Raw genomic sequence first — 11,940 nt, forward strand, 5'->3', positions numbered from 1 at the left:
TAAACTATATTATGTTAATGCATTTGTTTTAATGGCATGATTGACTGATCATTGATTATGTGGTGTTAGTGTTGAGGGGAAAGATTATTCAATAACGGCTTATAAATGGAACTACAGTATTTTCTGTTTTACATAACTCTGAGCCCATGGTTTTCATGTTCAGAAAATAAATTACACTGAAATGTAGTCATGTGATATGCAGAATACTTTTTATCAAAGAAAGTGATTACATGTGACTTGGTCATTGGTAATAGTTCAAAAAGCAAATTGCATTATTTTCCTTTGCTTGCAATTTTTCCAAATTCTTGCAATTTTACCACAAAAAGAGCACATAAAACATTGCAAATTGAATCGCAATCATTAAAAAAAAACAAAACAAACTGGAAAATCTAGCATTTTTTTCTGCAATAATCACCCAAAAGAACAAAAAAAACCTAACGTGAAATCCTGGAGGGACTGTGCAGTGATCAATATACAGTATCACTTGCAGTTTCGACTGAGGCCACTATCGCTAAGGCGGCGCTGTTCCTGCAGCTTCGCCTGCGAGGCAAAAATCAGGGCAACTACTCCCGTGCCATTATACTCACATGACCGGCGCATGCGTACTTCATCCGATACTGAAGTCCATCGACGCTGCAGCAGCTTTTAAACCTCATTTTTTTAGATGGAAGTGTGGCTCATGAACTCTGCTGTAAACAGAGGATTACTAACTTTTAACGGAGGTCTGGACACCAGGTCGTGGTTGTGAAAGAAGTGCTTCGAGGACTTTTGAAACCGCAGGAAGATTATGGTCGCTTGAGGACTCGAATAACGTGAGTGTCATTATGTTTGGTTAAAAACAGACTCCTTCCTCCGTCTGCAGCTGTTTGATCCAACAGATCCAACTGTTGAAATAGAAGTTATAAAATATAGTTATCTATTAGCTATAAGATTAGTGAATTTTAAAATAAATATATTGATCCGATTTTGTAAACTAATTGGCTCAGTGTTACTGTATATTTGGTCTATGAGTATACGTCTGTATTTATATATTAGCCGTTAAAGGCACAGTTTTATGTCTGATATTCTCCTGATTAGTGAAACAGGGTCTTGGTCGACATGTTTCTTCATGAAAAGGTGTTAAAGTGTCAGATTTTGCTGATGGAGTTTGGTGGGTTGTCTATTGGGGGATAACCAGGAAGTTAATATTAGACTGACTTTCTGTTTCACTTCCCCAAAAAGACACTTTATACACAATGACACCTTTAATCCTTTGTTTAACAAGACCAAAGTCTCATTGACAATAAAATCTCTTTTTACTGAGAGTGACCTGGTCAAGAGAGCAGCATAAACAGCAATAAACACTAACAAATCAAACAAATACAACAGTTAGATAGGGCCGGGCAATATACCGATATTATATCGATATCTGTATATTGTTATTGTTATATGAGACTAGATATCTCGGATTTTTGATATTGTAATATCATGACATGGCATAAGTGTTGTTCCTGGTTTTAAAGGCAGCAAAAGATGGACATAACCTCAAACATAAAAATGGGCACTTTGGAAATGAAACTATATTTTTATGTTAATGGATTTATTTTAATGGCATGATTGACTGATTATTTGATACTAATGTTGAGGGGAAAGTTTATTTAATAAAGGCTTATAAATGGAACTCTCTGACCAACAGGCCAAAACCTTCAGATATTCAATTCATCGTCCTATATGACAAAGAAAAACAGCAATTTGTCACATTTGAGAATGTGGAATCAGAGGATGTTTTGGCATTTTTGCTTCAATAATGATTATAAAAATTATTTAATTATCGAAATAGTTGTTGATTAGCTAATTCTTAGAGGTGTTTGTGTATTTTGTGTGTGTTAGTTGTGACTCCATCTTATAAAACAGAGCATCAAGCACCTCCTCATGACACCACCTGCTGCTACAGCAAAACCACAGTTCTGTTTCTGACCCTTTAACGTCTCACTTCCTCATCTTCTAAGTTTTCGGTTAATATATTTTTAATCAGTCAAATTATTTACGGCGATGAACTGATACTCAATAACTGACGTTCTCTGCGTCAGCAATCAAAAATGGCAACTTTTGTCATGTCATTGTTCACTTTGTGGTCTTTATGTCATGTGATGGAGAAGATGATGAAACAGCAATTGTGTGTATGACTCATTGTGTCGTTTACAGGACAGCGTTAACCACCAGCAGCACACACACACACACACACAGTGAGGAGACCATGTGGTGGTTCCAGCAGGGTATGAGCTTCTTGCCCGCCGCTCTGGTCATCTGGACTGCAGCATCCTTCATCTTCGCCTACGTCACAGCGGTGATACTGAAACATGTGGATCCTCTGGTGCCTTACATCAGGTCTGAGTCTGAACACACACACACACAGTTTCCTCTGAGGTCTGAGCGTCTGTCACCTCTGTTACACTCCTTCCTTCTCACAAGTACAATGTATTTGGTCTGCGCACCTATAAATTGAATTAAAAATTAATTTAAAAAATGATTTTTCTAGGGTTCTGCATAGGAAAACTCACACTTAATTAAAATGGTGGCATAGTATGTCACTTCCATAAAGCTGTTGGTGATTAAAACAGTCTGATTTTTGTTCCCTAGTGCTGATCAAACTCCCAAAACACTGGATCCTACATTTCCCATAATGCAACAGGATAGTATCTTTTATTAGACCCTCCCATTTCTTTAAACTCCACACCTCCAGTTTGTAACACAGGCTTTCTGTTATAAATGTGTAGTCTCTGAGCCCAAATGGAGATAACCCTGACCTGATGACATCACTATAACATCATCAGGGTTATCTCCAGAGCCACCAGTTTGTATGTGTCTCTGTAAAACTGGTGGCCTCTTACAATTTTGCACAGGAGTGGCAGACCCTGCCTCTGACTAGAGTTGGGTGTCATTCGAAATCTTGGCCACTGGTGCTGGATCGTGGTTCACAAGTGTCACAAGTATTCACACCAGAATGACGCTTTTTAATCTTTATTTTAAACAGTTTTTTTTCCCTTTTAAGCAGAATAAGCCAAACTTCTATTAAATTAACTTTATTGTGTGTTGCAGCGACACAGGAACGATGGCACCAGAGAGGTGTGTGTTTGGCATCATGCTGGATGTGTCGGCATTTTTGGGTAAAAAAAACACACACACACACACACACACACACACACACACACACACACACACACACACACACACACACACACACACACACACACACACACACACACACACACACACACACACACACACAGAAACACTCTCATTGCTTCTTTTATTGTAACCTGTTCAAGGTCTTAATTTGTCAAATGTTCAACAATTACAAGCATGACAGTCATTGCTGGTATTTAAATTTAAATGCTTGGACTTCAATATTTCCCAACAGTTCAAAAGAATTAAAAAGTAAAACCCAAGGACATAATTATAACATTTTGGTAAATAAAATAAAACAATATATTTGAATAAAAATTGTGCAGAAAGTAAATATACAGCAGTAGATATACAGTAGAATGTAAACAGTGTAATGCAGCATCATTAGATCAATAACAATAAATTAGAACTAAATGATTACATTATTTTAGCAACATTATTTATTTATTGATAATTTATACTTTTAAAAAATGAAATGACATCATCATCAGTTTAACCTTTTGTGGCACCAGTTTTGTACTGTTGATTGGACAAAAACTATTTGAACTATTTGAAGACATCACCATGAGCTGTAGGGAATAGTAAATCGACATTTTTCATTATTTTCTGACATTTATAGACTAATAGAATAATTAATTCATCAAGGAAACAATGGGAGATTCATTCATAAGGACAATAATTGTTGATTGAAGCTCTAATTTTTATTTTATTTCACCTTATTTTTTTCTAAATTCAAGTTTTATATATGTATAGTTTTACAAGTTATTTAAGATAATATCTTTGATAATTGTTAATTGTACAGCTGTTAAATATTCTGTCTTAAAATGTGTCTTATTAACTGAATTTGAGTGATTTATTTTTTCATATATATATGTATATATATATATATATATATATATATATATGTTGCTGATATCTGGTTATGGGACTTAGATTAGTGTGTGTGTGGTTGCAGGTATGGCCACGGTGTACGTGCGTTACAAACAGGTGGAGGCTCTGGTAGGTGAGAACGAGGTCAAACTCCACAGACTGAACCGCTTCGGGCTGGCGCTGGGCTGGATCAGCTCCTTCGGGATGTGCGTGGTCGCCAACTTCCAGGTGAGTTCTGCTGGTCCTGGATCAGTTCACACCTGTATATTGTCTGAACGTCTCAGCAGTGAAGCCGTGTTTGTGTGTGTGTGTCAGCGCAGAAGACCACGCTGTTCTCCATGCACCTGGTTGGGGCGATACTGACCTTCGGGGTCGGGGCTCTCTACATCCTGGCCCAGACGCTGCTCTCACTCTACATGCAGCCTCAAGTCCACAGCAAGACCATCTACCTGATCCGCCTCGGCATTGGAGTCTGGACCCTGAGCAGCATCATCAGCAGTATCCTTTAATCCTACAGTGACAGCAAATTATTGATTTACACATCTGAGGGTAGCGATGCCTTGAACAGGTAACAGTTTGAGCCTTGTCGAAACTTTGAATAATTTATTTCAGCAAAAAAGTGGTTACAAACGTAAACAAAAACAGCTCCATAATTCCTATTAAACTCAAAAGATATCGAAAAAGTAACTAAAAGTTGTATTGTATTGCTATAAAGTGTTCAAAATTGGCATTGAACCACAGCCTCAACCCGTCCGACACCCTCCAGACCGACTCTCTCACCACCATGACCAGGTGAGTATATGACTGCTGTTCAGTCACTTGCCCAAACAACAACAACGCATGGCTCTCAGCCACAGGCAATCAAAGACAGCTGTATCAAATTATATCCAAAAGTCTACAAATAACTAATATAGCATTCCAACTCATATACATACAATAATTCATAAGGCTACACGATCATATTTATTTTAAACTAAAAAAATGGCTATAACAGTGGAGCTGTGAGGTCATAATTATTAATGAGGAAATATTTATTTTTCTTTCTAAGTCAAACAAGTCCTGAAGGCTTGTTCTGAAGTGAATTTTCAGTGACTGTAGGCAAGTTCGCGGACTGTTCCCAGGTGTCCTCGTCATTTATTGTCACTTTCTTATGTTGTGTGTAAAGAGTAATTTCTGGAGGCTGTTAAACTCTTGTCTCTTCCTCTACGGGAAATGATCGACCCCTAACCTGGAGCTTCCAGTAACCTGAACTTTTAAGGTTCTAGAAGGTTCTGCCTTGTGCTGCTTGGTTCTCTCCTGAATGCAAAGAATCGACCGCTGGATGCAGAGCAATAAAACGCAACATAGAGTTAGGTGGCACTGGCCGATTATGTAGTGCTCACAATGTCATATGATTTTGAAAATAACTATAGTGCTGCTGGGAAACGTAGTTAAACAATCTGCAGTTTACACGACAAATTCAGCAGGATATTCTTAAACACACTTGTCGCAGTGCTCATCTAAACTGCTTTATTAATGCTGCGGTGCCTCTGAAAACAAGCTGTGATCCTTAACAGCGTCCTGTCAGTGTTTGTATCATCAGTCATCATGTACACCAGTCTGCGAGGAGTCGACGTACCTCACAAACTGCACTGGACTCCTGGAGAGACGGTTGGTACCCCTGTGTGTGTGTGTGTTTGTTTGAGGTCTTTGTAGTGTAAGAGAAGGGTTTCATATTTTTGACATTGTTTCAGATATGATACCTGAGTTTTATCATTGATTAGAGCTGCAATGATTGGTTAATTAAGCCATTAGTTGATCAAGAGAAAATTAATCACCTAACTATTTTGATTAATTGTTTTGAGTCATTTTTTAAAGAAAAAAATACTAAATTCTCTGATTTCAGCTTTTTAAATGGAAATAATTTCTGGTCTCTTTAGTCTTATATGATGGTAAACTGAATATCTTTGAGTTAACAGAACAGTGATTGATGAATTGAAAAAATTGACAGATTAATTGATAATGAAAATAATCGTTAGTTGCAGCCTTAGTACTGATACTAAAATGATACCTTACTTTGAGAAATAGTGTTTTGTGCATTAATGTGCATGTTTTTCTAAATTCTCAGATGTTAAATGTTGTCTAAACAGAGGAAAATATTGATTAAAATACAGTACAAATCTGGAGAAATTTTGACTTAAGCATAAGACAAAAAGATTATGAATCTGACATTTGATGTCCGCTTTCAGTACTTGACAGTTTTTTAAAATACTTTGGTGTTTTGGACACATTTCAGTTAGTAACAAAAAAACAGTACTGAGGTCGGATAAACAACCCTGCAGCATCACTGTTCGTCAACATTTAGGTTTTTATGTCTGTGTTGTTTCAGGGCTACACTGCTCACATCATCAGCACCGTGTCTGAATGGTCTCTGGCCTTCTCCTTCATCAGCTTCTTCCTCACCTACATCAGAGATTTTCAGGTATCTCATCTTTTCACCCACACAGCTGCTGCTGGAGATCCGGTTCATTTTGTTTCATATTCTAGTCTGATTTACTGTAAACAACCAGATGAATGACAAGGAAACAAGGCCCTCGGATATAAACACTGCATATAAAATGTTCCGAATTCACTCCTACAAAGAAATGTTTATTTATTAAGAAAATCCTCTTGCATCGCCAGAAAATCTGACTTAAATTCGAAGCAACAGTAAGCAGCCGGTTAGCTCAGCTCAGCAGAAAGTCTGGAAGCAGCTAGCCTCGCTCTGTCCAAAGATAAAAAATTCGACAGTACCAGCACCTCTAACGCTCATTAATTAATAAATTCTATCTGGTTTGTTTAATCCAAATGAAAACCAAAATGTCAAGTTGTTTTCATGTGAGATTATGTGTGGATTTACAGCGCAACCTCAGCCTTTTTGCCAATTTGTCCTAGTGGCCGACCGCAGTACTGCAACCAAAAAAAATCCCCTTTTCTTTATGGACGACTGTTTTAAAAAAAGACATCTGTAAAACTGTTGACGGGACACCTCGAAACTTACAGTCCAACTCGAAAAATTTAATCCATGAAGTTTTTATACTCATGAAACTTTCACAGCATGTAGAAAAGCATCTCTAAAGTGCATGACGTCATCCCAACATAAAGTCTACAGGCCGACTGGGGCCAGAAACACTAACGCATTTCTGGCTTTTGCACTAGAGGAGCAATTTTCATTTGAGTGGATGGGCGCCATCTTTAACTCCAGCATGGAGTTCCTATAATACATCAATGAGATTATGCGCCGGATTGTTTCTTGTGACTTCCTGGATTTTGTGTTGGTTGCCTGGCAACCTCACTGTGACTCTAAGCCTCCAGGAAGTCACTTGGCCCAGCTGTTCTTCGCCAAAGCATAGTTCCAGCACGTAGCTACTCCAAAGACCACAAGGTGCCATTTTTTACATTTCTGTTTGTGTGCAGCTTAAACAAACGAGACACAACGTGTTTATTAGTTAGCTTTGGACAGAACCAAGCTAACTGTTTCCCGCTGCTTCCAGTCTTAATGCTACGCTAGGTCATGACCTGACTCCAGCTCCGTACTTAACACATTCTTATTAAAGATCTGGGTTGTCAAACTGAACATTTCCTAACTTTTCATGTTTTTTTTTTTTGTTTTCATTTGAAGAAAATTACTCTGCGGGCAGAAGCAGATTTGCACAGCAGCCACCTGTATGACTGGTCACTCGGTGGCGTCGCACCGTCACATCGCCTCAAACCTGATGCCTGCGAGTCCTCTCCACTGCTGGCGGGAGGGACATGACCGGCAGCAGAGCGTCCTAAATGAAGTGCTTTTACACCAATTTACACTTTCTAATCGTGTTTTAAAGGCTTTTTATAGAGTTTCTTAAAGGTGGTGTGGTGGCTTTTAAAGGGTCAGTTCAGCCAAACATATTCTCTCTCTCTCTCTTCCCTGTTGTGGTGTCTCTCCAGTCAGTTTGGGTTTTATTTGTCCAGGTTTGGAGATATCAGTCTCTGAGAATTTTGCCTCCACCCCAGTACAGTGGAGGCTAAGACAGATATCTCCACAGATACCATTAGAGGGAAGAGGTTTTTTTTTCTATAAAACATTGTTGTGAACTGATCCCTTAAACCAAAATATGGCGCTTTGCACTTTTTTCCCCTCAAACTGCATCAGCCTGACTTTGTCCTCTTCAGGGCTGCACTTTGTATCATTTACACTTGCTGTTGATTTTTAACTCTTCAATGTTTTTACAAAGTTATAAATTACACACGCTCTTCTTGACATGCTTGTGAAGAAACACAGAACATACGGTAGAAATAAGCACACAGGACAATTTACTATTTTTTCTGACTTCAGTCACCAGTCTACTATAATTTCGCTGCATCAAACTCCTTTTTTTTTAAAGGTTTTAGTTCGTCAGTATACTGTAACTCTCCCTCACTTGTTTGTTCTGGTTGGCAGGTGTCACACTGATCATAGCTCCCCCTGCTGGAGAATCAGCAGCCTGATAAATGTGAGTCGGTGCTAACGATGTGCCACCGGAATAATTATACATGTGGACAGTATTTAATTATAATCAATCAATATAATAATCCTTTTTGGAAAAAGTATTAGAAAAGTATTCAATTTTCATTTCAATAAAGTAAAATAATAATAAAAAAAGACATTATTACATTTGTGAGTTATTAATTATATTTCCGTACTCAATTAATTGGTCACCACAATTTAAAATGTTATTGCAACATTAAGTTTAAAAGGCTTTTTTACTTAATTTTTCCATTTCCGTTACGTGTCTGCTGATTCTATCTCACAGTTCGTTCGTCTGCTTCCGTTTCCTGCTCGCTTTAAAGGATCCCTGTGAAGTTTTCTTGTGAACCAAGTGTCTGTTTATATTCACTATTTCTCACCAAAACACACCGTGTGTGTGTGCTTGAGGTCTAACAAACATGTGGAATGTTTTTTTTTTCCTCAAAGCATTTGTAGAGACAATTTTTTAAAATAGAGCTGCAACAAATAGTTGATTGACAAAAAATTAATTGGGGAACTAATTTGATAAATAATTTCATTTCATTAATTTAAGTAAAAATGAAAATATTTTCTGGTTTCTGCTCAAATGTGAGAATTTGATGCTTTTCTTTGTCGTACATAAGAACAAACTGAATATCTTTGACTTTGGGACAAAACAAGACGCTGGAAGACGTCACCTTGGAGTTCAGGAAATTAAGAGCATTAAAAGAGCATTAATGACCTTTCAAAGCGATTAATCAATAACATGAGCAGATTAATAATTGTTAGTTGCAGCCCTATTTTTAAAGCATTGTTCATGTCCACCTTTACTAGTTACTACACCTTCAGAGTGAAACCAGTTTGCAGGAATGTGTATCTTATTGTGTGCATGAGAACAAACTAAACAAGGAGCTGCTCATAAAAACATTAATATATAGCGCCAAAACTCCACAGGGCACCTTTAATCTAAAGACTGTTGAATTTGTGTGACACGTCTTAAAAATTTAAGAGAACCATCTCTAAATTAAATCAATCAGTGCTAAATTTAACAATTTCTTGATTATGATTGGACAGTGTATAATTATTCTGATGGCGAACATCTCTACAGTACCTGCTGGCAACTAACTGAGAACATCTTTACAAATAAACATTAATATTTAATCAAAAACAACAAACAAACTTGACTTCTAACCCTGACTGGTTGCTGTACATCGTACTGTTTCAGGTCTCGGGTATCTGTTGTACATTATTCATGTGAAGACTAATAAAGATTTATTTGTTGTTTGTAGATACTGTGGTCATACTTTGTCTTCTTCAGACTGCTTCCAATGTAAGCTTTATATTTAATGTCTTATTTATATCATTTAAAGCTGCACTAATCTCTACGGAGCTTTTTAGCCTCTTTTTTTAAGCTCCTACCTTTGGTTTTATGGCACATTCACTGTTTGTTTCCAGCAAACAAGCTCTGATAAACTCACTGTGCACCACTGATCCTACAAGGAACGGTCAGAAAGACAAAGCTGGTGAAGTAAGAAGAACATCCAACAGCTAAAGAGTCAGATATTATTGTTATGAGTTGGAGGCTAAACTGGAGCTGAAAGGAGAGAAAATATTGGACTTATATCCATCAAGTGGACAGAAACACAAATCCATATCAGCGGATCATGTAGCTCTGTGTCTGCTGGGTGTGTAACCGTTTAGAGCTTCAACGATAAGTTGATTAATCTATTAGTTAATTGACAGAAAATGAATCGCCCACTGTTTGGATAATTGATGATGATGGATTAATCAATTGGAGTAATTTTTTAATGACAAAATGCCCAAATTCTCTGGTTTCAGCTTCTTAAATGTGAATATTTTCTGTTTTTAGTCCTTTATGTTGGTAAACTGAATATATGCAGGTTTTGAACTGTTGGACAAGACAAAACAAGACATTTAGGTTGCATCTTGGGATTTGGGAAATGATTAATATTTTTTTTAACCATTTTATGAAATTTTATAGACCAAACTACTAATTGATTAATTGAGAAAATAAGCAACAGATTAATTGATAATGGAGACAGTAATCCGTTGCAGCCCTATATAACTGTTTGCCAACTTGCCATAACAAGTTTATAAGGTGATAATATGTGAGAGTTCTGCAGCTCTCAAAGCCAAAACATCAGTGAATGCAGCTTTAAGTAAAAAAAACAAAAACTTAATATAATTGTGTCACAATTACTGTTCAATAAATTGAGATTTACTCACAGTTTGAGGGTTTTCTTCACCAGCAGCTCATCAGCTGTTCACTTCTGATGATTCTGACCTGGAAACAACTTACATTTTATACATTCAGCTCTGTATGTGACATGAAATGAAAATGAATAATAAATAATGAGAACATCTCCACTTACTAAAGCATCCGGCCTCCACAATCGTCATTTAATTCACCTTTCATCCACGACTGTAGCCAGGAGTTTATACTGAGGCCTAAATCATATAACTGACAAATAAATGAATTAAAAACTCTCCGGGGATTCAAAAGCTTGTGACCTCAAGCATAAAATAAAATAAAATAATCAAATTCTGAATACAGAAGAGAGGAAAAAATATTAGAATATATTTCATCAACAGCACAAGCTGCATTCTCCAAAATCATCATAAAGTTTAAATAAGCTGTCTCTGAAATAGTTTCAACAAAAAATTCACATAAACTTCATGAAGTTGAGATTTGTTGCAGAACTGTTGTTTTAGACAGCTTTGGTTTTAGCCGGGTGGATCTAATAAGGTGGCAGCTGAATTTAGGCTGAAGTTTGGTTTGTCAAAGACGACACAATGTTGTTTAACAGGCACAAAGTATATTCACGAATCTCTGTCACAAAAATCAAAACAAAAGTGTATTAAAGCCAAACAGATCTTTTAAATTATTTAAGTGTCCATGATCTGTCACTGTTAATTCTGTTCTACGTCAGGTGACAGTCATAAATGAAACCATCGGTCAATTAATCAATTAGTTGATGACAGGAAATTGTGACAAATCTTTTTGATAATTGTTACTTTTTAAACAAAAGTTCTCCAGATGTGGCCTCTCCAATATGAATATTTGACTGAATATTTTTGGGTTTTAATCTCTTAGCCGGAAAAAAGAAAATGGAGCAATGTAAAGACGTCGACATCAAACGTACAGTTTAACTGATGTGCAACGACTTTGTTTTTCATGATAGCTGCCGTGTTCCTGCACTCATGAGGTCATTTAGAAACTGTTCAGTAACAATAAACCAGTTCTGATTAAAACAAACCAAACTCACCTCGCTTTCTATCACTAAATTTTACTGCAAAATTAAAAAAAATAATAATAATAATAAAAATAAAAATCACACTCAGATGGAAGCAAATGCATGACAAGTTTTAATTTTCTCAAAAAACTATGACATTTCTATGCA

At 36.8% G+C, this 11,940-nt stretch overlaps 1 protein-coding gene across 1 annotated transcript; it reads left to right on the forward strand.

Annotated features, from left to right (window-relative positions):
• The first annotated feature begins 598 nt into the window (after window positions 1-598).
• LOC122981306 (DNA damage-regulated autophagy modulator protein 2-like) lies at window positions 599-8,633 on the forward strand. Its single transcript, XM_044349965.1, has 8 exons — window positions 599-812; window positions 2,185-2,367; window positions 3,079-3,146; window positions 4,121-4,263; window positions 4,356-4,533; window positions 5,603-5,685; window positions 6,404-6,496; window positions 7,676-8,633. Exons 2-8 carry the CDS (start codon window positions 2,237-2,239, stop codon window positions 7,808-7,810), a joined length of 831 nt encoding a protein of 276 aa, XP_044205900.1. The 5' UTR covers window positions 599-812; window positions 2,185-2,236; the 3' UTR covers window positions 7,811-8,633.
• Window positions 8,634-11,940: the final 3,307 nt, after the last annotated feature.

Source organism: Thunnus albacares, chromosome 4 (genome assembly GCF_914725855.1).
Source record: "Thunnus albacares chromosome 4, fThuAlb1.1, whole genome shotgun sequence".
NCBI lineage: Eukaryota > Metazoa > Chordata > Actinopteri > Scombriformes > Scombridae > Thunnus > Thunnus albacares.